This window comes from Phocoena phocoena, chromosome 9, assembly GCF_963924675.1.
Source record: "Phocoena phocoena chromosome 9, mPhoPho1.1, whole genome shotgun sequence".
NCBI lineage: Eukaryota > Metazoa > Chordata > Mammalia > Artiodactyla > Phocoenidae > Phocoena > Phocoena phocoena.
The window spans coordinates 9,614,939-9,640,933 of NC_089227.1; the positions used below are offsets into that span (position 1 = coordinate 9,614,939).

General features: G+C 64.2%; 1 protein-coding gene across 10 annotated transcripts in view; it reads left to right on the plus strand.

Moving 5' to 3' along the window:
• The window catches only part of CAMK2B (calcium/calmodulin dependent protein kinase II beta), a 93,197-nt gene that overhangs the window by 58,744 nt on the left and 8,458 nt on the right, over positions 1-25,995 (plus strand). Inside the window, exons 4-17 of one of the 10 annotated variants that reach the window (XM_065884038.1) lie at positions 259-313; positions 3,860-3,925; positions 9,683-9,755; positions 13,004-13,106; positions 13,195-13,278; positions 13,984-14,078; positions 14,239-14,361; positions 14,821-14,904; positions 15,658-15,700; positions 16,665-16,739; positions 21,881-21,918; positions 22,086-22,157; positions 23,649-23,693; positions 25,258-25,306. In XM_065884038.1, the coding sequence (XP_065740110.1) occupies positions 259-313; positions 3,860-3,925; positions 9,683-9,755; positions 13,004-13,106; positions 13,195-13,278; positions 13,984-14,078; positions 14,239-14,361; positions 14,821-14,904; positions 15,658-15,700; positions 16,665-16,739; positions 21,881-21,918; positions 22,086-22,157; positions 23,649-23,693; positions 25,258-25,306 (1,005 nt within the window). Of the gene's footprint in view, positions 1-258; positions 314-3,859; positions 3,926-9,682; positions 9,756-13,003; positions 13,107-13,194; positions 13,279-13,983; positions 14,079-14,238; positions 14,362-14,820; positions 14,905-15,657; positions 15,701-16,664; positions 16,740-21,877; positions 21,919-22,085; positions 22,158-23,648; positions 23,694-25,257; positions 25,307-25,995 lie in introns of all 10 variants that reach the window. The other 9 variants (XM_065884045.1, XM_065884039.1, XM_065884040.1 and 6 more) reach the window with 9 other exon arrangements.

The window sequence follows — 25,995 nt, forward strand, 5'->3', positions numbered from 1 at the left end:
AGACCACACCCCTGAGGCCCTTGGATGCTGGCCTGGGGCCGGCCGGCCTGCAGGGCCTACGCTCATCGCTCGGGCTCTGCCTGCAGCATCCCCCGGGCCCTGCCCAACCCGGGCTGTGGGGGAGGCCCCAGGCCTCGGCCCTCCTCCTTGGAGCGCTTGTGCTACTGGCCATGGGACTGGACGGGTCGGAGGCGGGCTGGGCGGCGTGGGTAGGCCCCGGGCTGCTTCCCACGCTCACGGCCTCTCCCATCCCCACAGTGCGTCTCCACGACAGCATCTCCGAGGAAGGCTTCCACTACCTGGTCTTCGATCTGTAAGTGCCGGAGCCTAGGGACTTGTGCTCTCATCTGCTCCCAGCGTTGGGCTGGGCTGGGACCCTTGGTCTCCCCAGCCCTTGTGGGCAGTCCTCCGCCTCCTGGGTAGCCTCGCCCCCAGCCGCGTGGGCCAGCCTCCCTCGGCTCTGCTCTTAGCTGGTTGGCTGTGCGCTGGCGCACAGAGTCCCAGGGGGATGGGGCTGCCCGGCTGGTCCCCTCCCCCACACAGAAGGGCCTGCTGGAGGCTGGGGCGGAGGGGAGGGAGGGAGGGGAGGACCCCCAGAGGAACGGGCCCTCGGTCTTCCTTCCCCTTCCTTCCCCTGGCTGGGACCCACCGGCTGGCGTGAGCATTTGCGTGTGTGCATGTGTGTGCAGGAGTGCCTCTGGGTTTATGATTGCGTGGATGCATTTGTGTATGTTGATGAATGGGCCCGGGTGCGTGTGATTTGTGGGGGCGTGCACAAGAGTGCCTGTGTGTTACGAGTGCGCACGTGTGGGTTTCCGCGTGTGCACGCATGTGAGCGTGATTACAGGAGCACATGTATGTGTGTGGTGTGTGTGTGTGCATGTCCATGGGTGCATGTGTGCGCCCACATGTGCGTGTCTGTGTACACGTGCATATGATTTATGGGGTGCCGCGTGCGTGTGTACACATGTACACATGTGACTTGGAGTGGATACACATGGGTATGTGTGTGCACGCATGCATGCGTGTGTGGCGCTAAGTGAGAGCGTCTGGGGCCTTTGCTGCCTCTCACTTCCTGCTGGATTTAGAAGCGGTGATCTCATCCCCTCACTTCCCGACAGCTCCGGCTGAGTGCTGCTATATTTAGCTGTCCGTGAGTCAGCACAGCTCGGGACCCTGGGGTGGGCAGGGGCTGTAGCTTTGGGGTGGCTCTGTGTGGCCTCCACGAAGCCCAGCCTGGGGGCTGTGGCCATGGGGGCAGGGCGCGTCTCCATGGGAAGCTCCTCCCTCAAACGACAGATGCCTCGGCCGTGGGGGCGTGGAGGCCTGAACCCCTGGCCCACGCGGGGTCCTTTGGCCAGGAGAGGCCTGCAGGAGCTGGGCCACCTCTCGGTCCCCCTGTGTCCCACAAGACACCACTTCAAGTCACCAGCCGGGTGACCAGGGCCAACCTGTGACACAGCTGCCGCTGCTGGGCCGAGGCTGTGCCCTGAAACGTCTGTCGCCTGGCCCCTGTGGAGGTGGCAAGCTTGCTGTCACCCCCGTGGGACCCCAGACCCACCCAGTTCCACCAGCCTCTTTTCCAGGAAATACAGAGGCCCCCGGGCTGGAGGGTGGCCATGTACGGGCCCCTGGTGGCCGACAGGTGGGTGGGTATGTGAGACTCAGGAGTGGACAAGGTGGGAGAGAATGGTGTGCGTGTGTGTGTACGTGTGTGCACACTCGTGCATGTGAGTGCGTGCATGCGTGTGAGAGGGTCTTGAATCTGCTGCCCCACACAACAGGCAGGTGTGGGGAGAGGCTCTGAGCAGGGCTGGAGAGAGGAAACTGGCTGGTGTTTTTGGAGAGGGTGACGAGAAGGGGGGACCTGGGCCTTGCACATCCTCCCCCCAAACCTCTGTGGCCCCCAGGCCTGTTGAAACTCCCACTCTCCAGCATCCAGGACAGCCCTAGGCCTCAGGCAGCTGTTTGGGGGGGGCAGGGAAGGCCTGCGCGGGGGGCTGCTGAGGGAAGGGTAGGACTGGAGGCGTGGAGATGCCCCCCACCCTGCGCACAGCCTTCCTGTGCCACTCTGCATCCCCTCTGCCACTCTGTAGCCCCAGAATTGGGGAGACGTTTCTGGCCTGGGTTGGCCTCACCTTCAGGAAGGCCCAGGCCCTTTGGCAGTTTGGGGGCTCTGTGGATTTGGAGATTGACAGGTTTCCCCACTCCCCATGCCTCAGAATGTCACTTGGCTTTGGGGACCAGGCCTGGGAACAGAGGAGAGGGCTCTCCCAGGGGCTGTGGCTGCAGCCCAGAGCTAGCCATGCTGTCTGGCCGGAGCCTGAGGAAAGGGAGAACACTGGCCTCCAGACCAGGCCCTTCCCGGCCAGCTCGAGACGCCAGCCCCCTGCAGCCAACTCCCTGACCTACAGCTGTGGACCACAAGGCCCCAGATGCACAGACTGAAGCCTCCTGTGGATGCAAGGACCCAGAGGGCCTGTCCCCAGCCCCAGGTGGAGCCTCCTGGGGGGGCTCCCTGTGCCCCTGCTACAGCCCCGAGCAATACCTGTGGCCTTTCCCCCTCTGCCCTATGCTTGGACTCAGGGTCTGGAGAGCCTGACCTGTGAGCTGTGTGTGCAGAGAGAGAAGCAGTGAGTCCCACTCCCTTGGGCTGGACGTAGAACCTCATCCTCCCGCTTCACACACACACGTGTGCACGCAGACGCATGAGGCTCTGCTCCCTCGGGCGGTCACCTGCTCTGAGCCTGAGCCTCCGCGGGTGGCAGAGTGGGACCCTAAAAGCTCCCCCAAGTCCCAGGCTTGTTGGGAGCCTGACAGGATCTGAGGGCCAGCATCTATCCTCGAGTGGGAGCATGCCAACACCCAGTGCATCCTCGTTTTTGTGTTTCTCTAACACTAAGAGAGAGCCCGCCCATGCCGGGGCCACTGTCCAGCAGGGCCCATGCCTGTGGTCGCTGAGTGCTGGGCACAAAATGAAGCCAACCCAAGCCCCAACTTCGAGAACTAATGGGAACTGAGATGCAAATGGAGAGATCACAGTGCACGAGGCCAGCGCAGCTGCAGGTGGAGAGAGGGTGTGGCTGTGGAGGGAGTGTCCCTCAGTGTCCCCACAGGACACAGGAGGGAGACTCTGGACCACACAGGGGTACAAAAGCCCTAGATGGAGACTTCCGGTGGACTCAGGGCTTGCCGGTGGAGTGAAGGGCTTGGGCGGACCCAGGGATGGCTCCTCCCTGCTCCCCCGTGCATCCGTCCCTCAGCCCTGCTTTTCACCTTGCTGTCCACGCCCACATTTCCCAGCCCAGGGGATCTAGTCATTCTGGCAAGCGACAGATGGCAAGAGGGTGTGTGGACAGAGGTCCCACTGTCCTTCTGGAAGTGGGGCTTTGAACACGTCGTGCCCTCGCCCACCAGGGAGGCCAGCTCCAGGCACCGTCTCTTCTGCCCCTGTGCCCTGTGTGTGGGCCGCATCCCTGGCCTTGGGGGGTTTGACAAGGGAGAACCGGAATTAGTCACAGGGCCTGGGTAACAGTGAAGAGGCCTGGCTCAGACTCCGGGGCTGCCTGAGCGCAAACTCTGGGAAAGTCCCTGAGATCATCGAGACTCAGTTTTCTGAGCTTAAGAGTGCCAGTGTCATGGAGGGGGCGTGAAGGCTAAAATGTGAAGTACCGCCCTCTGTGAGTAAGCGTTTGGTAAGCTGTCAGTCCCTGGTGACGCTGGAGACGGGGCGGAGGCGGTGGTGGTGAGGACGGTGGGACTGGTGGCTGTGGAGGTGAAGATGGCGGTGCTGCCGGCGGTGGTGACGAGCAGGTAGTGATGGAGGTGACAGGGCGGCCTCCGTGTGCTTTTCCCACAGGGTCACCGGCGGGGAGCTCTTTGAGGACATCGTGGCGAGAGAGTACTACAGCGAGGCAGACGCCAGGTGGGTGCAGAGCCCTCACACCGTCCTGGCCCCTCTTCTCCTGCCTGGCCTTCCCTCTCTAAGCCTGGCTCCTGCCCTTCTGGCCCACATCTGCTCTCATGCACGTTGTCCCTGACATGGCCCGGGCCGACGGTCCACTGGGCAGAAGTGTCAGGCTGCCCGCCTGGCGGACGCCTGCCCCGTCTCCCCTGGGGTGGGTGGGAACTGGCCCACGGAGGGGCTCTCCTTGGGGTAGCTGGTGGGGGGAGAGCAGACAGAGCATGGCGGTGGGCATCGTCCTGCCCTTCCCTTGGACTTGGTCAGCCCTCATGGTGGTCGAAGGGGACCGACCTTCTCAGAGATACCATCTGCAGTGCAGCTGCTGGGAGATAGCAGGGCCCTTCCCCCAGAAGGGCAGGCCCCCCGTGACCTGCTCTGGCCCGTGCTGTGGGCCAGATGCCACCCCGACCCGTGACAGGTGTGTCACTCCTGACAGTGCATCTCAGCTTGGAGATGGCTGCGGGCCACCAATGCCGGCCCGCCCAGCCCGGCCCGCCCAGTTCCCAAGGACACACGCGTTTAAAAGAAAAAGAAAAGAGGCCGACAGTGGCCCTCTCTAGGCGGTGGAGTTACGGATGCTTTTAAATTTTTTAATCTTCTTCGTCTATTTAAAAATTTTTCTTTAATGAATATGTATTCCTTTTCTAATCAAGAAAATGAACGTTATTTTAACAAGTAGCTTTTTGTGACTTGCTTCTGCACCCCCAGGCAACCTTGCCCGTCGGTGACAGCCTGGGTCCCCGTGAGAATATGTGAGTGGGTCCCTGGTGTCACCCGGGCGCCCACAGAGCTGGGCAGCAGGAGGCTGGGGGCCTGGCGGGCGCTGGCGTGGGGTGCTGGAGCTGGGGTGAGCTGGAGTGTCAGGGCACTGGCTGCTTTTCTGAGGCTCCTTGAGGAAGGGCTTTCATTTTGCACAGCAGCCTGGGAACGACCCGTTCCCTCCGAGAGCAGGAAGACTCCATTTTGATTTCCTGCTTACAAGAAAAGTAGAAAGTAGAACAGACGCACCTCCTGCTGCTCTGAGATGCTTGGGCGAGAATGTCCCAAGTATGCGTGCCTGCCTGCTGGGTGGAGCCAGAGCCCCAGACCCGGGGTCCTGACATCTGTCAGGGCAGGACAGGAGAGGAGGTCCCCAGCGGCTGCCCCCAGGTCGGGCCCCAGGGCCCGCAGCCAGGGCAGCGCTGGGGCCAGGGGGGCTGCCTTCCAGCGGTAGCGGGGCGCCTCGGGGGGCGCTTGCCTTCACCGTCCTCATCCCACCCCCGCCTGGAGCATCCTGCCAGGGCTCCTCGGTTCTCAGCACCCACCGCTGGGCACGGCCCAGGGCCTGGCAGCCTTCCGCGCTCTGTGGTTGGTGGTCTCGCTGGAGGGGGACGTGGCCCACAGCAGAGCCCTGCTCTTGGCTGGGAGCCCCCAGTGCCCGCCTCTTCCCCATATGCCCGACGGCCACACTCCCTCCCCTGCCACGTCCCCCACGCATGCCCCGTCCCCCCAACACCTGTGTCCTCGGAGCGCCTCCCTTGCCCACTCTCACCTGCCTCCAGCCTCATCTTCTCCGATGACTGCTTATGCCCCCGCCCCCACTCCCCAATTCTGTGGCTCCCTCCTGCCTGCCCGGATGGCCGGCATCCTGACCTTCCTGCCTGGGCCTCCCTTGTGGGGGCTCTCCTGGCGTTTGGGGCCCCACCCACAAATGCCTAGTTTCCTCTCACAGACTCCACCTTGCTCATAGCCAGACTACCAGGGGGGCGAGAGAGAGCGAGGGACACTCTTGGGGATCCCTTCCAGCTGGCCTCACTCGTTAAACCCGCACCTCAGGCTGCCCCTTTTCCCGGGAGTCCTGGACCCTGGAAGTGTGCTTTTGACCTTTGTGTCGGTGATTAGCCTTCAGGCGGGATGGCCTGAGAGAGTGACATGGATGCCCACGTGGGTGGGTCTCCCAGGGGCATCGTCAGGAACTGTGGCAGATGGGGTGAAGGCTTTCTCCCGCCCTGGGAGGGTGTTCCCCCAGGACCCCCAGTGAAAGGGGCCTGGGCTCTGCTGAGGCTGGAGCCCTAGACGCCCGGCCGTGGTGGTGGGCACCTTCCCGGCCAGCGTGCAGGCCTGGCCCCCGCCAAATGCGTCAGCCACCCTTCCAGTGGCCTGCCCGGGGCCGTCTGCTCAAAGCTGAGCGAGTGATGAATTTCCAACGTGTCACGTCTCTAGAGGAAGAGGAAGCAGGGCAGGAGTTGCTTTTCTGAACCTTTTTCTAACCGAGAAGGCTGGAGATTCCTCTGAGGAAGAAGTGGGATCTTTATTTTGGAGTTTGTGGGGAAAAGGAGGGGTCTTTTTCAAACCTGGGAAAGCAAAAAGTTCAAAATATTTAGAGCCCATTTTTAAAAACCCTGAAAAGCAATATGGCTCATGAGGGATGCTTACGGGGGCCCGTGAGAAGGCTGGCTGTCCCAGGGAGGGGGCGAGGGGGGAGGGGAGGAGGGGGGAGGGGCACATCTGAGGTGACAGCAGAGCCCAGAACCATGAGAATAACGTCCAGGACCCGGCCAGCGTCTGGAATGCCACTTGGGAACAATTCTGACCACAAAAGTGACTTTCTGAGTTGTTCAGAATATGAAAAAAAGGCCCCACGAGGAAGACGGTACGATGTAAATGGCAGGCAGAAGGGAGGCAGGACCTCATGACTGGCCAGGCGGCCTCATGTCCTCCAAGGCCGTGGTCTCAGCCGGGAGACCAGGGCGAGAGCAGGGTGACGAGGGCCCCGGGAGCGGCCCCCCAGAGGTCCCTGGAGGGTGGGCTAGCTGGAATGGGCCGCTCTCCAGGCAGGTGGTGTCCACCTGCAGGCCGCAGAGGCCACTGCCACGTCGGTCCCAGAGATGCTGTGAAGAATAGGCCCGGGAGACAGGCGAGCAGCGTTGCCACACTGGCTGTGGGGAGGGGGTGAGCAGACCTGCACCGTTTTCTCTTGGGGAACGTGGTTTGCTTGGCCAGCTCATTTGTGAGTACTGGGGGCTAAGCCAGCACATCTCTCCATCAGGGCGGCCACAAAGCGACCTGAGCAGGGCCTGCGGGCTGGGCGGACAGGGGCTGCGTCAGAGCTGTAGGGCTGGATTTCAGCCAACGGGCGGAGTTCTGTGATGCTCGGGGAGACATGCTGGCCCAGCAGGAGCAGTCACCCCATCTCTGGCGCTGGTTTGGGGCCCTGTATCCCCAAGAGGAGACGCGGGGGAGGGCAGAGGGCACAGCCCACCCCCATCTGAGCCGACGTATCAATCGGTGCTGTGGCCGATGGATCCCTGGGTCCGAGAGACGTTTGGGGAACACGTTCCTACAAGGCTGGGCCTGAGGACACAATCGAGAGGAAAGAACCGACATGTCCCTGTGGTCATGGAGGCCACAGTCCGGAGCAGAGACGGACGCTGCCCAGACGCCCACACAGAGCGCAGGGCCGCCGCGTGACTGCAGTGGGGACGACGGGGATGCCTCACGCTCGCTCGACACTGAGGAGAGTCCAGAGAGCGTCCTGGGGTTGAGAGCGGGGCAAGCTCACAAGGGTGGAGGAAGAAGAGGGGCTCAGCCCAAAGCTCAAGACTTGCAGGGCTCTCGGCAGGCCTGAGCTTGGAGCCAGATCGTTCCAGGGCTTTCGGGGAGTGGCCAGTGGCCCAGGAGATGCCGGCCCTTGGGCTGTGAGGGCTGCTGATGCGCTGGAGGGAGGGGCAGGCTACCACGGGGATGGCAGGGCACACGGCACACGGCTGGGGCAGGTGTCCCCCGGGGCAGAACCAGGGTCTGGCTGCAGCGGCACAGGCGGGGGCTGGTCTGCCCCAGGGTCCCCGAGGCCCTGTATGGGGTCGGGTGCTGCAGCGTGTGGGTGATCCAGGGACTCGAGGCTGAACTCCGGGAGGATGCATTGGTGCTGCCAGCATGCCTCCCCAGGGCTCTGGGTTTGCCAGGGAGCCGCAGATTCCCGGGGACTGGGAAAGCCAGAGTCCCCTGCCCCGGGCCCTGGCTCAGTGGCCTCAGCTACAAGTGCTGGGCCTTTATCTGGCCTCTGTCTCCACCCAGCAGCCTGCCCTGACTTCAAAAGAGCTTCCCCGACCTCATGGCTGAGCTCTGCCCACGAGGAGGGAAGCCCCTGAGTGGGTCAGCCTGGGCGGCGGGAGGGGTGCTGAGCCCGTGTCTGCAGTCACGGGAGGGCTGGTGGTGGCTGGGTGTGGAGCTGGGGATGCAAGGATGGGGGTGAGGACCACAAAGGATTGTTCCTGGCAGATGAGGACGTTGTGGGAGGGGCAGGAGTGGGGAGGGAGGCACTGGGAGCAGGTCGGGGAGGAGAGCTCAGGGCGTGGGGCGGGGATGGGCTTTCCAGCCCCTAGAGGCACCTAAGGGCAGGGGGTGCTGGGGGACCGTCGCCCACAGGTTTGACCCCTGCAAACCTCAGGAATCCATCATGAGGATTCTGAGGTCTAGGTTTCCGCAGGGGGGAACTCAGGTTTACTTTTCTATGCAGCAGGTGGGCTCCAGATGTGGCCAGAGGTATTTGAGGAAGAGGCCTGGTCCTCTGTCCCTTCTCTGAGTTTGCTGTTAGGAAAACGAAGCACACCCCTGCAGCTGACCTTCAGTCACCCCACAGGGTCCAGCCATTGCAGGAAGGGTCCTGAGGGAGTCTGCCTGTGCATCCCTCGTCCCCACCCAGAGGGGCTGTGGCTGAGACCCCGGGGGTGAGCTCCAGGGAGCCTGTGGCCCTCCTGTCTCCCGTGGCTGGTAACGCTGCAGGGCTGCTGTGGGAGCCCAGGGTCTGTGCCTGGCTTTGGGGGCAGCTGGAAACTTTCCAGTCCCCTGGGGCCACCTCGGGGAGGCAGGCTCAGGCCACAGGGGCTGGGGGCATCTAGGTCTGATGTTCAGGGCACGTTGCTGAAGCACCGGTGTTGGAGGCGCCTGAGGAGAGCTGGGTCTCTCCCTCCAGCCAGTAATACCCTGGAGGGCTCGGGACTTCTCCCGGCTCTGGAAGGAAGCCCCTGGCTTGGGGCCCTGGGCTGTACCTGGCTGCCTCTTCGCCAGGAGCGCATCTGGGACCCCAGGGCTGCTAAGGAGCTGAGCTGTCTAGTGCGGCAGCCAGGAGCCAGTGTGAATGTTCAAGTTTATTCAAATGAAATGACCCCTGCCCTAGCACATGAGTGACTGGAGGCTGCAGCATTAGCGCTGCCCCAGAACAGAGGGGGGCCCTAGTGGCCAGGGCGTCACCCCACACTGCGGCACTGGCCTGCCCTCTCCCTCTCGCCCTCTCACCTCTGCCCTTTCCTGCCCGGGTTCCCCCATCTCCAGCCTGCCTTGCAGGGTGTGGGTTCAGGCCGGGCCTCCCTCCCGCAGGGCGCCCAGCTCAGGTCCAGGCTTGGCCAGCATGAGCCTGGGGAGGAGGGCCCCGGGGCCAGGCGTGTCTCCTCTGAGCAGCACTTCCAAGGGCCTGGCCCGAGGGGAAGGCAGGGTGGGGGGCGCAGGGGGCCTGGCCGGGCCTTGTGCTGACCTTTGGGGGTGAGGAAGGCTCCTCAGAGGTCCCCTCCTGGCCAGTGTCTCCTCTCCCATGTGGCAGGCTGCACCTTGATTCCCTGCTTCCCCGCGGCCCCCTGCCAGGCTGGGGACCCCCCCCCAGTGCCACACAGCACCCTGCTCCTGCGCCCCCGCCCACTCTTCGGGGGCCACCCGCACTAACGCGCCTGCTGTTTGCTTCAGTCACTGCATCCAGCAGATCCTGGAGGCGGTTCTCCATTGCCACCAAATGGGGGTTGTCCACAGGGACCTCAAGGTGAGTCCCCCACCGTGCTCTGTGCCAGGTGTTTGTTGTCTGTAACTGCATGCTGCATTTAACAGGGGGCTCTGGGCTAGGGCAGTGCGAGCGCCAGGTGTGTGCGTGGGACGTGTGCACGTGTGTGTGAAAGTGCATGTGAGAGTGCGTGTGCCTCAGCACGTGTGTGAGCACCTGTGTGTGTGAAGGTGCGTGCGTGCGAGAATGTGGGTCTGTGTGCACATGTGTATGTGTGTGTGCCTGTGTGGGCACGGGTGTATATGTGCTCACACGCACGTGTGTGTATGCGTGTGTGGGAGCATTGTGTGCACGTGCGTTCATGCATGTGTGAGAGAATATGTGCATGTGTGCACATCTGTGTGCGTGGTGTCTGTGTGTGTGCACGCATGTATGTATTTGCACACGTCCCTCCCAACACCTCTAGGCTCCGGGGCTGAGAGGGGACAGTTGTCAAAAATCAGCCTATTAACACATGTCCACTCGGGGTCTCGCTTTCTGGGCTCCGGTTGAGATTCGGACCTGGCAGGTGGGACACAGGTGATGTGCGTGCAGGTGGGGCTGATGCCTCGGGAGCAGGGGCTGAGGGACCAGCCTGGATGGTCTCTGCAAACTTCCAGCCCTTTCTTCTAGTGGCCCTTGGCTCAGCTCTGGGCAAAGTGACCATAGAGCATTTAAAACAAGGTTTGTCACCCACAGGGCTCAGTGCGGTGGGAGGGTCTTCAGGAGGAGCTACACCCCATCCTCCCGCCTCCCTCCCTCCTTTCCCCCTCCGCCCTCCTCCTCCTCTCAATATCTCCTCCTTTCTTTGATTTTAGCTTTCTTCAAGTCTGGGTTTGGGTCAGTTTCTTCTATTGGGGGGTGGGGGGACCCCTGGGCCTGTCATCCCTGCTAAGAGACCTGCTGGTGGTGTTTGAGACCAACTTTCCCATGGGTGCTCGGGCTGAACGGGGTCACGCCCTTCCTTGGGCCACCGAGGGGTGTGTGTCTGTGAGCTAATCTTTGTGGGGCTGCTGTTGGAATGTTGTCCTGCCAGGAGCAGGCCCAGGACCCTGTCCTGTGCCCTTCACGTTCCCGCTCTCTCTCTGCATGTGCCGTGTGGTCCCCTGTCCTTTCACATGCCCACGCAGGCCCGCCGTGTCTGCCTGTCCTGTGGGTCCCCCTCTGTCGCTGTGTCTTGTCTGAATCGGCCTCATTGGGGGCCTCTGGGAAGAGGGGCCGCAGGGGAGTGGGCACGCATCCCCCCTTGACTATGGACCCCGTGATGCATAAGTAACGTGGAGGCCAAAGCACGCAAATGGAGATGGATGCTCCCCCCAGGCCAGGTGTGCCCTGGGGGCAAACAGAATCCTTGCCGAAAAGAAGAAAGGAGTCTGCCAGGTGTCAGTGGAGCAGACTGCCCCTCCTCCATTAGAGAGGCCTCCACCATCATGACTGAGACAGCCCCCCAGAAGCGGTGCTGTGGTGGGTGTCCTCTCAGCCAAGGTGTGGAGGGTGGAGAGAGTGGAGGGGGCTGGTGCCATTTCAGGGTGCTGCGAGGGAGGCAGGGTGGAGCCCGGGGCCAGGGCATCACTGTTCGGACCCAGCTGGCTCCCCTGCCTCTCGCCCCGCCCGGCCCTGACCCTTCTTGTCCAGCTCTTCCCAGGGACCAAGTTCACTTAGCTCCTTCTTCCTGGGGAGGAGTGCTGGTTTGTTTCCTCGGGGTGGGGGTATCTGAGCTGTAGAAGTCAGGTCAAGCCCCCAGCTGCAGTCCCTGACCCCTACGATTTCAGACTTCTTTTTTAAATTTAATTTAAAAAAATTGAAATATAGTTGATTTACAATGTTGTGTTTATTTCAGACTTCTTGATATGGGGTGTGTGGAGAGGTTGGGGTCCCCTTGCCCCACGCACATTTGCAAAATCAAGGTGTTCAGAGGTGGGCTTCCCTGGTGGTCCAGTGGTTAAGATTCCGTGCTTCTAATGCAGGGGGCGCGGGTTCAATCCCTGGTCGGGGAAGTTCCACGTGGCGTGCGCTGTGGCCAAAAGAGTTGATGGGACATGCATTAAGAAATAAACTTTAAAAAAGGAAGAAAAGGGGAGTATTAAAAAAAAGAAAGACCAATAATCCAAAAAAAAAAAAAAAAGATGTTCAGAGGCCTCCAGGCCGTGCTGGGCAGACAGGGCTGAGTGTCCCCAGCGCACATCACCTGGAGGGACAGCACCTCGTCCAGGCAGCTGTGTGTGGGCCTGGAAGAACTGGTTTCTGCTGGGTGGGGCTGGCGTACTTCATCTCTTCCACGTGTGTCGTCCTAACACCCCAGGTGTACAAGCGGTGTTAACTCAGTTCGGTTGGTGGTGTTTGTCTTTCTTGGTGGCACCAAAGTGGCAGTGTGGTCTCAGCGGGCCTTCCCGTCAGGAGGGTGGCCTGGCGAGGAGGCCGAGGGCCCAGAGAGGCATGAGGAAGTCCAGCGGCTTTGAGCTCTGACTGCTGGGAGGTGGTGAGGCTGGTGGGATAGGCTGGGATGGGAGGGGCCCAGCGCACAGGGCACAGTGCACAGGGACCCCCTCGGGCCTTCGGGGCCAAGTGTCCCCAGTCAGGGGGCAGCAGCCTCCGCGCTCCAGTGGGACAGGGATGAATGTCCTTCCAGCTTGAGCAAGGGCGCTGCTGCCCGACTCAGGGAGGTCTGCATGGGACCTTTCCTACCTGCGGTCAAGGCAGGCCCCCTCTGGCCAGCATGGGGCCGGTGGGACTTGGTGGACAGACGTCCTGCGCTGCCAGGCTCTCAGGGCCCTCGGTTGTTCCTTCCTGCCTTTTGAGGGCTGCCGTCCTGCCAGCAGCGCCTGAGCGCTCCGGCAGGCAGTTGTCTGTGCAGCCAGCCGTGGTGAAGGGAGGGAAGCCCCTCTGCCGGTGGACGTCCTGGGCCCCTGCACAGCCTGCCAGGACCTGTAGGGTGCGCTCAGTTTTTGGTCCCAGCGCCCTGAGTTCACAAGCTTGCGCTTTGAAAGCCAGCTTCCCTCAGCTCTGGGGCGCCTGTCCCTGCCCCCCCGGGGGGTGTGGGGCAGGGACAGACTGCGGGGTGCAGGCCCGGCGGGGCCCAGAGCTCTGGGATACGCCCAAGCCAAGGGTGTCAGCTGCGCTGGGGGGACACCCACATGGTGGCGGGTCAGACCTGTGTGCCCCTGTCTGCAAAGCACTATTTTGTCCCCCTCCCTCCCGTGACACCCCCGGGTGTAAACCACACGCTCTCGGGCTGGTCGCCTTCCCCGCAGCCCGAGAACCTGCTCCTGGCCAGCAAGTGCAAAGGGGCTGCAGTGAAGCTGGCGGACTTCGGCCTGGCTATCGAGGTGCAGGGGGACCAGCAGGCCTGGTTTGGTGAGTAGCCGGCTGGCCGGCTGGGGGCCAGGCTGGGGGCGTCAGCTGCCCCCGGGGCCCCTCACACGGCCCTTTCCCCTCCCGCTAGGGTTCGCTGGCACGCCAGGCTACCTGTCCCCAGAGGTGCTGCGCAAGGAGGCGTACGGCAAGCCGGTGGACATCTGGGCGTGCGGTGAGGCTGGTGTGCAGGGCGGGGTAGGGCCACAGGGCCACTGTGAGGGACCCGCCGCTGGGCTGACTCACAGGGCTACCCCCTGCTAGGAGCGGCCTCTCCACCCAGACTGGAGTCGCTAATGCGATCCTGGCTGTTGCTGAGAAGCCCACCGCCCCAGCACCTGCCCTGCGCTCTGCAGAGCGGTCTGGAGGAGGAGCGGCAGGTGCCCGGGTGGTGGATGGATGCTGGAGGGCTGGAGACCGTGCACACCACCCTGGCGGGGCCTGTCCTCTGCACGGCGGAGGGGGCCAGCCTCGGGCCTCTCCTGTGAAGTAGGGTGAGGGTAGAGCAGAGGTGAAGGAGATGTATATGCCATTACTCCGTCAGGGTCTCCAAACAGTGACACTTGCTGACGCTGGCTGCGGGGGCCGGGGGGGGGTGTCCCACTGGACCTTGGGGGTCCCGGTGTTCTCATGGGGCTTGCTGGCTTCGGGCAGTGACCCCCACCCTAGCTGATGCTGAGAAACTGGCTGAGGGTCCCCTAGCTGTCAGGCGGCAGAGCTGGGCATGTGACCCCCACGCTGGGGGTCACACAGCTGACCCCACACAGCAGCGCCCCACTGGCTCGTGGCTGCGCTGTGGGCTCCGTGGGCTGGGGCTGAGCCGCTGAGCGCAGGCGGTGAGGGTGGCAGTGTGAGGCCCTGCACTTGCGGTTCCCCGCAGGGGTGATCCTGTACATCTTGCTGGTGGGCTACCCACCCTTCTGGGACGAGGACCAGCACAAGCTGTACCAGCAGATCAAGGCCGGGGCCTACGACGTGAGTGCCGGGACCCCCCCGACCCTCCCCATCTGGGGGAGGCAGAGGCAGGGAGCGGGGTGACGCCGCCCGTTTCCAGATGAGGCCCCCCCTGGGAGAATTCTGTCTTCTGCCTGGGAAGGGGGCTTTAGGCTCCCTTGTGCGTGGCTTCCCTTCGTAGTTCCCATCCCCGGAGTGGGACACCGTCACTCCTGAAGCCAAAAACCTCATCAACCAGATGTTGACCATCAACCCTGCCAAGCGCATCACGGCGCACGAGGCGCTGAAGCACCCGTGGGTCTGCGTAAGTCGCCCCAGCCTCGGACCACCCCCCGGCGCGTTGACCCTGGCGCGCTCTCCTCGCATCCGGTGGGTCCCCTGGTTTCCCGGGGGCTGCGTGGCCTGTGGTTTTAAGGCTGGCGGGTTTAAAGACCTTAGTCCCTGGGAGACTAAGGAGCTCTGTGGGAAGAGGAGGCCCAGTCCAGGGCGTGAGGGGATAGAATAGCGAGGTGCATGAGGGACAGGTGGGGGGGCGGATGGGCCATGAGGGGTGACGGGCTGGGGGGTTAGGCAAGCAGCAGGGACAGGTGGCCTCTGGCTGCAGTGGGCGGCCGGCAGCTCTTGGCACAAGGGCCCTGGGGGTGCTGCTGCCCTGAGCCTTGCCCCGAGCCCCCTCTTTAGAGCCCCGCCTTGGGGACAGAGCTGATGCCCCTCAGGGCTCCTTGCAGCGTGTGACCCCCTCCTCCCTCCCCCCTCCCCACAGCAACGCTCCACTGTGGCCTCCATGATGCACAGGCAGGAGACCGTGGAGTGCCTGAAAAAGTTCAATGCCCGGCGGAAGCTCAAGGTGAGATGCCGACCCCAGTGAGGGCCAGGGTGCCACGCCAGGCACACGTGCTCACCCACCCAGAGGGGCCGAGGGCCCTGTCCTGGGAGCAGCTGGAGGGGCTCGGGCAGGCCTGTGGGGGTCCCAGTCACCTAGGATGGGCGGCTCGTCAGCGCCGTCCCAGACTAGACCCCCCCATGACAACAACACCAGAGGTGCCCAGACGTGAGCCTGGCCCCCAGGTGCACAGCTGGTCCCTCCTCAGCCGCCCACACCGCCCATGAGGCATTCCTGGGGCTCCCTGGGGGGAAAGGCGCCCTGTGGTCGGTCATACTCTCTGAGCGCGAGAAGGCTGAGAAGCTTCTGACCTGGGGCAGGTTTGGTCAGGAGATCAGCTGAGCTCTGCTGCTTGCGTGGGCAGGGGGAGGGCGGGAGGGAGGGTGGGGGGCCCTGGGCAGGGAGGCCGTTGGGCGCCAGGCCCGCCCTCCCGACAGGCTGCTCTGTGCTGAGAGTGTCCAGGCCTGGCCGCTGGCGTGCACGTGCCTGTCAGGGAGAGGAGGCGCCGTGGGGAGAGGCAGACCCCCAGCTGCAGCCCCGGGGGGTCTTGACGCCTTTAAGAGCTGGGCTCAGTGGACAGTTTAGGACCTGGGGTGCGTCCCTGTTTTAATGCTGGACGTGGGTGGCATGTCTGGGTGCAGCTGCCTCTCTGCGAGGCCATGACTCGAGGTGCGGGCGGGGGTCTCCGCCTGGCCTCAGCTGTGTGTCTCTCCCCAGGGCGCGATCCTCACCACCATGCTGGCCACGCGGAATTTCTCAGGTGAGTAGAACCTTCTCCAGGAGGAGCAGGCCTACGGCGGGAAGGCTGGGGAACGACCTGCCACCAGCTGCCTGCCGTGTCCTCACCCCACTGTCCCCTCCTCTGCTGCTGGCCCGGCCCGACCTTCCGCCCTCTGAGACCCTCGGGCCACAGAGGAGGCCTGGGCTACGGCCGGGCCCCGCGAGGGCACGTCCCTGAGTGTTGGGTCTGTGTCTGAGCTGCCCGCCGGCCGGGCCGCAGCTCCGTGTGTCTGTCCAGGCGTTGGTCGGCACCTCTGTGGCCTCGTTGTTGTCCTGAATCCTCTGAGCACCCGTTCTGTGTGTGGGTTAGGGGGCGGCTAGAGGAGGCTCCGGATACTCTGGCTGGCGACCGCCCAGCCGGGCGCCGAGGGTGGGCAGGGCTGGGGGTGTGCGGCCGCTCTGGGGGGCTGTCGGCGACCCTGAGGCCATGGGCCCAGGTGGGCCCAGCGGGGACAGCGTCACCCGAGCGGGGCCGCTGCCCCCTGGCGCTCCTGTGGCTTGTCTGTGGCCTGCGATGCTGGTGCGGGTGCGTCTGTGGTCCGTCCTCGTTGTCCGTTTGCATCAGCACGCGCCCCGTCCTGTTACTTTTGCTGTGAGGCTGGGCTGGGGGGCGGGGGGCTGGGGGCTGTGAGGCTGGGCTGGGGGGCTGGGGCTGGGGGGCTGCTGTCACACCAACACTGACAGGACGCGTCCTGTCCGCACGCCCAGCCTGGCACCCGGAAGGCCCCGCTGGGGTTTTCCAAGGAGAAAGGAGGCAAATGCTTTTCCAGTGTCAGTCGGTCTCCATCTTGTTTTCACGCTCCTGTGAAGGGATTCTGGAACCATCCGTCACCTAAACTTTGACTCTAATCTTCTTCTGCTTCCTTTGTCTCTTCTCTTCCCTCACCTCGCCCACCCCTCGTCTGTGTCCGCCCCTCCCCTCGTCTCTAACCCGGTGCTAACAGTGGGCAGACAGACCACCGCTCCAGCCACAATGTCCACCGCGGCCTCCGGCACCACCATGGGGCTGGTGGAACAAGGTAGATGTCCCGCCTGTCGGCATGCAGGTCCCTTCGCTGCCCGCAGCCGCCGGCTGGGCCTTGAGAGCCTCCCCAGAGGCCCCGGGAGCCCCTGCTCCCGCCGTGGACACGCCCACAGAGCCCCCGTGGGCAGGGAGGCAGCCCCAACTGTCCCAGCGGCCTCAGACCCCACCTATTTCAGGAGGGGCCAGGCTAGCTGACCCCTGAGCCGAGTTGCCCTCCATGCCTTTGACCGAATTCCCCAGTCCTGGTTCCTGAGTCTGGGGGTCAGGAGACCCCTCTGGTCAGAGCCCTTTGCTGTCTCAGTCTCCATCGTGACCCCCGTTCAGAATGACCTTGACACCAACCCCAGGAAGCCTCGGGGCTGCTGCTGGGAGTTCAAATCCCGAGTGGGGGCCCTGGGGAGAAGGGCGTGGGCAGAGACCCTGCCCCGTGAGAGCCCACTGGCCACCCTGGCCACCCCCGACCTGTCCCGCACACGCGCCCAGGGCCCTGCCCTGCGCTTCCAGCCGCTCGCACGGAGCCGGTGGTCTGTGTTGAGTCCCAAACACGCACGTCTGCCCCGTGAGCCTCAAGACGGGGCCCTCGGCCACCCAGAGAATGACTCTGGAGGCCTCCTCTTGGTTTCTTTCTATGAGGCCCCCGTTACCTCGTCCCCACCCTGTGAGGGGAGAGGCTCATTCTGCTAACCTGTGTCCCAGTCTGTGAGGGGCAGACCTCCCAGAAGGCCCATGCCAGCTCCCGCTCATCCAACCGTGACCTTGGCCGCATCACATGAGGCTAGTGGACCCCAAGACTTCCTAGTGGGCCCATGGCCCCAGCCCGAGCTGAGGGTGGCACAAGTGTAGGGCGGGCAGAGCCAGCTGCAGCTGAGGGGCCTAGAAGAAGCCCGGCATTTCCTGCCGGTGCCTCGAGTGTCGGCCGGGACAGGGCAGACGCCCAGCCCCTCCCAGGCCCAGGCCCTTTCTTTTTTCTTTTTTCCTTTTTTTTTTGGTGGGGGATACGCGGGCCTCTCACTGCCGTGGCCTCTTCCGTTGAGGGGCACAGGCTCCGGACGCGCAGGCTCAGCGGCCATGGCTCACGGGCCCAGCCGCTCCGCGGCATGTGGGATCTTCCCGGACCGGGGCACGAACCCGCGTCCCCTGCATCGGCAGGCGGACTCCCAGCCACTGCGCCACCAGGGAAGCCCCCGGGCCCTTTCTTTACTGCACATCCAGCCCAGCTCTTACCCCGTGACCCCCCACATCCAGCCCAGCTCTTACCCCGTGACCCCAGAGGACCCCGGCTGCTGCCTCCTGGGGCTTTCAGGGCAGGGCTGTCCTCAGCAGGAGGGCCTGTGCTCCTTCCGTGAGCCCGGTGACGGGTCCAGCAGGCAGGCCCCCGGGGTCGTCCTGAGTCAGCTTCATTTTCTGGGCCTTTCCGGAGCACCTGAGAGGGAGGGGGGGCAGTGGGACACGGGACAGTGAGACTAGGGGCTCCTGGTGAAGCCGGGGGCGGGGCAGCGGTGAGCGAGGCAGGCGCCTCTGAGCCGCTCTCTGCCCGGGGCTCCCACCTGCAATGCCCACTGCCTGCAAGGGGATGTGGAGCGTCCGTGCATGAGGCCGCGAGCATGTGCGGCTCCGCCCCCGGCGCCCAGGGCCGCTCTGTCCTGGGGGTGGTCCGTGCATGTGGACGGAGCCCAGCATGGCTGTCCCTGAGTGACGAGCTAGGGGACGAGGTAAAGGCTGGGCCCTGTGGGTTGAGCCCTCATCCCCGCTAGGTCAGCCCACCTCAGCCAGTGCGTTGGACCCAGCAGACACGGCAGGCAGGGGGCTCAGTCCCAAGGCCATCGCTTCTCTGTGGATGACGGCCTCTGGGGTGACGTAGTGCCCTCGGCCAGCGGAAGCCCGGGTGTCTTTATAGATCTCTTGCAGTTCATCAAGGTGCCCTGGTCAGTCCCACTTGGCCTTCACCAAGAGGAGACTCAGGCAAACTGCTGGGGTGGCAATGATGACCTGGCCCCAAGGACCCGGGCTGGGGTGGGGCAGAGGGTCTCTGCTTGTCTCCGGGGGTCTAGGGCGCCTGGTTGGTCCACCTTGGCTCCTGCTGTGTAGTAATGAATTCGACTTGAGGAAACGCAAAGGAAACTCCCTATGCCTTTGACCGCTAGTGTAGACGGGAGTCAACAGGATTCTGGAATTATTCTCAGACAGAGATGTGAATTTCCAGGAAACACGGCGGCCAGGAGCTGAGCTCAGGAAGACGGCAGCTGTGTGTCCAGACACCCTGTACCCAGACACGCAGGTGTAGGTTACAGGGGTTCTCAAGGAGGAGTGTTCGGGAATCGATTACAAGGACAGGTGTCTGCTACAGGGCATCCTGGAGCCTGGGCCGTGGTGGCGGACTGAGTCCCCTGAGGGGTGGCTTGTTAGGGAGTGGAACTGGTACCGTCCCGTGTAGCACGGTCTGGAATGTGGGTTTTGATAGAATCAGGGACTGAAGGGAACCCTCTTAAGACCCAGGACTGTCCCAGGGTCTGACCCAGGGGCCCCCCCTTTCCTGCCCAAGGGGAAGACCAGGCAGAGCTGACTCTGCCTCCACCAGGGCACTGGGCTGGCCCTGGCCGGACTTCTCAGACCAGCACTGGCGTGCACCGGCTCTAACTCAGCCGGCCAGGAATGCCGCTGGCCAAGGCTGTGTGGCACTGGGAGGTGACTCTCCCCAGACTGCCCACCTTAAATTGGGGGCGGGGGTCAGCTTGCTCGTCTGCTCAGCTCTCATGACGAGTGCCTTCAAGACGGGCTGGACCCCACTTTCCTCCAGCTGTGTCCAGCCAGCTGGTCGGCCAGCATAGACAGGGTCCCTGGGCTCTGTGACCACAGCACGATCCCCACTTCGGGGTCAGTAGGGAGGCTAGGGCCATGCTGGTCAGGAGTGAGGCTGCAGGCCCTGGAGGCCCGGGAGTTCCCATGGCTGCAGGGCTCGATTGTTCCTCTGTGGTGAGTTACAGGCATGCGGACGTAGCTGCCACCTGGGAGGTTTTCACAGTCCCCGCAGTGGGAAGTGGGTTGTGGCCCTGAGCAGGCGGCATTTCTGGTCCTGGATGCCCGCGGAGCAGGGCTGCCAGGGTAGCAGGGTGTGATCCCGAGTCCGGCCTCACCAGGTGAGGCCTCGCCCTTGGGAGGATGAACTGGGGGACGAGGAAAGGGATGACCTGTGGTCCCTTCACTCGCTGGGGTACTGTGATGCTTCTCACGGGGTGAAGCCCACCGGGCGACAGGGTTGGGCCAGGAGTCAGGTTTCTCGTTAAACTTTGGCTGGTGGATCCTGGGAGGGAAGCTTGAGGGAATTGATGGGTCCGTTGGGGAGGAAGGCTGGGAACTGAGGCTGCGCCCAGTGTAGCAGGTCTCCGATAACCCTGCGGGGCCCTCTGGCTGGGGGCAGCCACCTGTGCGCCAAAGCAAAGCCCGGAGGGCGGCGATGGCCACCTGGACAGGGAAAGGCGATCAGCAGCGGGTGGCCCAGCGGCCTGGTCACTGCACTGGGGACCTCGACCAGTGGTTCTCGAACTGAAGCAGCGTCAGGATCCCCCAGAGCAGATGAACAGTTAAACCGATGCCGAGCCCACCCCCGAGTTTCTGCCTCAGGAGGTCTGGGGCAGCCCAGGCGATGAGATGCTGACGTTGCTGGCGGGGGCGGGGGTGGGGTCCAGGGGGACCGCACTTTGAGAATCGCTGCATCTCTCTGGGTCTTTCTGATGTGCCGGCCGAGTCAACGGCCTCCAGGGATGTTCCCAGCAGGAAAGGTCCCCCCTCACAGGCCTGCTGGGGGCCACCCTCCGCCCTCTGGGCAGGCGGCCTCCCCTTCAGGGCTGGCCAGCCAGAGCTTTTGGAGCCGGCGGTGGGGACTGTGCCACCTTCCTTCCAGGGCGAGGGACCCCACCCTCCGGCATCCGACCCCAGGGCTGCTTCTCTAACCTGCACCGGCTGTCCTGGGGCACCGCTTGGTGTGAGCGTGGGCAGGGCGGGTGAGGCAGGAGCCGCTGAGCCCCGGGCTGCAGACTTGCGCTCCCTGCCTGAACGTCCACAAACCTTGTTTTCTCTCTCTTCTCTCTTCCTCACTCCTCTCCTCCCCTTCTCACCTTTCCTTTTCCGTAAGGTAAGCTGACTTCCTTTGTTTTTATGCTGGGGGGCTAAGGGCCTGTGGGCCGTGGCAGGTCAGGGCCCCTGAAGCTGGCTCACAGAGAGGCAGAGGCAGAGCCGGGCCGCCCCCGACCTCCTCCCCAGGGGGTGCCGGGAAGGCTGGGATGAGACGGGCCGTCTGCTGGGCCTGGGCTTCTGAGGGGTGGTGGGAACCTGGGATGCAGGTGGCTCTTTGGACCCTCCCCCAGGTGTGTCATCCTGTTGATGTCACTCGGAGCTTAAGGTCCTTGGTGGGTGGGCACAGAGGCCCGAGTTGGCCCAGTCAGTGCTGCCAGAGCAAGGCCGAGCGGTGGCCCCAAGGCTCGGGCTGCGGGGTGGTTTAAGAGGGAGAGTGAGGCTGCCCCCCGGGGCTCTGAGCTGAGAGGCGTGGCCTGAGGCCTGGCGGTGGGACCAGAGCTCTGAGTCCAGTCTGCCAGGGGAGGGGGGCCAGGAGGCTGAGAGCAGGCACCTGGGGTTGGGGCAAGCCCCTCCCTTTGTGGGTGGCCAGCTGCAGCCCACCCACCCCTGCCTGAGAACATTGGGGTGCCTACCACTCCAACCTGCTGTCCCGCCCTGTGTTCCCATCTCGGGTGAGGGGCAGCGCCCTGCCTTCCTTTTTGGGGAACCTGCATGCTGCCCTCCCGGAAGCTGCTGGTCACAGGTGGGAGGAGAAACCTTGGTGTCCTCCAAGGTCATGGCGGATGGCCAGGGGGAAAGGCCGTGTCCCGGGGACGAGGGTCCTCGGGCAGCGCTGGCCAGGCCTTACCCAGGGCGGCCCTGCTCGGCACAGGACACAGGCCCGCTCTGTCCCCAGCTGGGCGCAGAAGCTACCTCTGCCTTGGGACCTTGGGTCGCCTGCTCGCTCAATCTTGGGGAGCCCAGGCTCCTCGCAGGCCCCCGAGGCTGCCTCACGCTGAGGGGGTGGGCTGTCCTGGGACCCGGGCCCCTCACTCATCACATCTGTTTCCTCCAATGCAGCAGCCAAGAGTTTACTCAACAAGAAAGCAGACGGAGTCAAGGTGAGGCGCTGGCTTGGCCCTGGGGGGTCTGCCCCCGCCCCCCCCCGCCGTCTCGAGCCTACAGCTTTGCCCAATCCCTGAAGCTCCCTCTGGGCCTCCTCCCCACCCAAGGAAGGGGCGTGACCCCCTCATTCTCTCCCTAATGGCTTCTCTTCCTCTCTCTGCAGCCCCAGACGAATAGCACCAAAAACAGTGCAGCTGCCACCAGCCCCAAGGGGACGCTTCCTCCAGCTGCCCTGGTACTGAACCCCTCGTCCCCCCGCTTCTCGGCCCTCCCGTACCCCGGCTGTGTGGTAGCCACCTGTCGGGAGGCCTGGGGTAAAGCTGGGGTGTGGCTGCCAGCCTGTCTCTGACAGATGACACTTAGCCCTTCCAGCCCCACCGCCGCTCAGGTGTGGGGGTGAGGGTGGACTCCAGTTCAGGCCGTGCCGGAGAGCCGCTCTGGGTGCAGCGAACAGGCCCCTGCTGACTTGTGGGTCAGCAGTGAGAGCCCATCAGGGACGGAGCCGGTGAGGCTGAGAGCCAGGATCCAGGGCACCAACCTTGCTCGGCCTCTCTGCTCGCAACGGGCTGACCCCCCGTTGATGGGCCCAGGCAGACTGTGCAGGGAGAGTGGCCCGGGGGTCGGGGGTGAGGACAGGCTAGGCGGTGGGGACTCCCCCGCCAACCCCTCTCCTGGGTGCTGCAGGGGTGTGCTGTCTTGGAGGTGGGGGCCTTTGGTTTCTCCCCAGGAAGAATGGGTGGGCCTGACCTTAGCTTCAGAGCCCGGTGATCTGGAGGGAGACAGAGACCCCTTGGTGGTTTCCCTGGTGACGGCCCGGCAGCAGCTCTCGGGTCTAGGGCAGCAGCAGCCATGGCATTTCCCATCAGAGTCTGTGTCCTGCAGGCCCCGAGGCAGGTGTGGGGAGATACACTTCTATGGCTGTGCGGGCCTGTGGCTACCTGGAGGGTTCAGGGGGTTCCTGCTGGGGAGGGCTGGGCAGACGTGAGGTCAGAGGGACCCGCCAGCACCAGCCCTCACCTGGAGGGTCCTGTCCAGGGGATGGAACTGGTGGTGCAGGGTTGTGGCCAGCGGGTACCGGCCCTCCTGCCCAGTATGCTGTGTGCCTGTGGTGTCTCGTGTGGAGCAGGCCATCCCGAGAAGCTGGGGTTTGCTGGTCCACAGGTTCTGAGTTGCTGAAAGCACACTTGGTGTCCCGGCGGGCCCCAGGCCGTGCTTCTGGGAGTGAGCCCTGGACCGCCCGTGGAGAGGCTGGGTTTGCCGAATGGCCATCCAGCGAGTGGGAGGGCGGTCTTGGCCCAGGAGGGGAGGGTCCCACATGCCGGCCTCGCAGCCAGCCCCGTCTCGGACCCCATCCATCCCATGTGCCACCCCACCCCCATGACATCTTCAAACTGTGCCCCGCCCATGCCGAGGCAGAGGGCCCGGCTGCAAAGGGAGGGGGCGGTGCGCCCGAAGCAGGGCACCCAGCGTGTGGCTTCTCGCCACCGCCCTCAGGCGCACGCTCTCCATCGCCCTCCCGTCGCAGGCGCCGGCGAGGTCCCGGCAGGTCTGCTTGTTCCATCCACATCGTCCCAGGTTTCTCTCCAGCTGCTCTGCTCACCGCTGGCCATCTGCCGCCCTGCTGAGCTGCCACCCTCTCCTCTCCTCTCCTCTCCTCTGGGGGGCCTCCACTCTCCTCCTCTTCTCACTTCCCTCTTTCTTTCCTCTGTGCTTCCTTCTTCTGTAGGAACCTCAAACCACCGTCATTCATAACCCAGTGGACGGGATCAAGGTACTGCGCGTTCCTCGCCGCCCTCTTGGGAGCGTCTGCTCAGGCAGTAGGCAGACCCCCTGGCCCTGGGGAAGCTCTGGGATGTTGACCCCGGGGAAGCATTTGTGCCAAGACAACTGTGCAGGGACCCCTCCCAAGGCAGGACAGAGCCCCCCAGGTCCACGGGCTGCTCCCTTTTGGGGAAAGGCCCCAGGTGCGGCCCTTTTTGGAGGCATGGTTGTACCAAGTCCACGGTGGACACAGGAGCCTGGGCTTCCTCATGTCCTGAGCAGGGTCCACTTCTCAGACCCTCTCCATCCTGCCTTGGCGATGGCCAGGTCCAGCCTAGCCAGGAGCAGCTGAATGCAGGGCCCATTTCAGAGGCTCAGGGCGCCAGGAAGAGCCTGGGTGTCCTCCGTGATGCGCGGCCAGGGCTGCGTGCTCCGGGGGAGAACGGCTGGCGTGGGCTGCCCGGCGTGCCCCCGAGTGTGGGGCGGGGGAGAGGGGAGCAGCACAGACTCCCCCTGACCTCACCCGTCGCTCGTCGCCTCTGCCCGCTGCGCCTGGTGCTGCCCGCTGAGCTGACCCCTCCTCCTGCCCCTCCTCTGTGCTCTGGCATCAGCTCCCATCCCATCGGCATCTTCACCCCGGGGCCAGGGAAGGGGCTGGCTCTCTGGGGTGGGGGGAGGGATGGGTGGGCGGCCACGCTGTGTTTCCAGAACTGGACTTCCACCTGGGCCTGGGATCCTCAAAGGGTCCCCACACACCCCAGCCATGGGCCAGGACCAGGGGGCCTTGGGCAACTGGCTCTGGGCCGGCCCCCAGGCTCAAGGTGCTAGGAAGAGCCCGGGTGTCCTCTGTGACTCGGGGCCAGGGATGGGTGTTCCTAGGACGCTGTGTCTGGAGTGAGGCTTCTGGGGCTGTGGTGTGAGCCCTGATCCTATAACCTGTAGACACCCGCCTTCCTGGCCCAGGGCCCAAAGCAGTGTGTCCTGTGAGGGGGCTGGAGGGGGCGGGGGGTCCCTTGGGGACCCTGTTAAGATGTTCCTTCTGAGGACCATGCAGACCTTCTGGGGATCCGGTGACAGGTGGCTGGCACCTGGCTTTATATCTGAAGGGCAGTAAGCCAGGAGTGAGGTAGGAGGTGCTGGGGCCCCCTCTCTGCCCTTAAGGCCACCTGAGAGGTAAGGCCAGGCCTGGCGGGAAGGTCCGGGCCTGGGGAGGAGGTGTGGTCGCTGCTGCAGTCTGTCTGGGCCAGGCCAGGGCTCCGGAGCAGCTACTGGAAGCTTCCGCCCTGTCTGCCAAAATGCACGGGCTGTGGGTGACTTTCTGCTTCACTCGGAGTCTTGGAATTCCAAAAAGCTTGTTTTCCTCTCTTGTTAATGAGTCCTCTGAGCACACGGAGTCTTTCCACTGGGTGTGCCTTGTGGGGAGAAGGGGAAGTTGGGGTCCTCAGCTGTTGGGGACATGGCGGCCCAGCCTGGGGACAGGTGAGCCCTGGGGCTGGTGTGAAGCTCCAGCGCTGCCTGTGGGTTTCTGGGGTTCAGGCCACGTCCTGACCCGTTGTCTCCCCGTGTCTCCCCAGGAGTCGTCTGACAGCACCCACACCACCATAGAGGACGAAGACACAAAAGGTACCCCAGCTCCCCACCTGCGGGGGCAGCGGGGCGGGCCACTGGCGGCTGGGGAGCTGGGATGGAGAAAGGCCGAGGCCTGTGGTGCGGGCGTGTGCCCAAGGTCTGACCCTGCTCAGGGCTGCAGTCCCACCTGAGCCTGGGTACAGACCGGCGCCGGGCAGTCTCCGGCATAGCATCCAAGCAGAGCCTGTCGGGCCCGGGCTCCCTGAGCAGCGAGGAAGCCACTGCCCGGGGTGGGCCGGTTCTCTGCACGGGCCCCCAGATTGCTCTGGGGGCTGTGTGCCCAGTTCCCACGGTTGAATTTGCTGTTTCTTCCCTCAAAGGTCCTTAAACCTGTGGCTGCCCGGCTGCCAGTCGATTCGGGGACGGGCAGCAAGGGGCGTTTCCTGGGCTCGTTGTGGGATTGGGGGGTGGACTGCAGAGACTCGAGCTCCCACCCACTCTCAGGGCTCCCAGGCCGAGCTGGGCCGTGCTCCGTCTGTGCCCCACAAGGGCCCCAGGGTGCCGGGCACCGTGTGCTCACCCAGGGCCCCCTCTTCCACCCTCAGCTTTCTCAGCTGCCCCCAGGGAGGGGATCTGGTCCCCCCTCCACTCAGGCCAGGCCGCCCATCCCCACGTGGAGGGCCCGCCTGACCCTCTCAGCCACGCGCTTGTAGATGAGCGCTGGGTGCCCTCGGGGCTGCCCC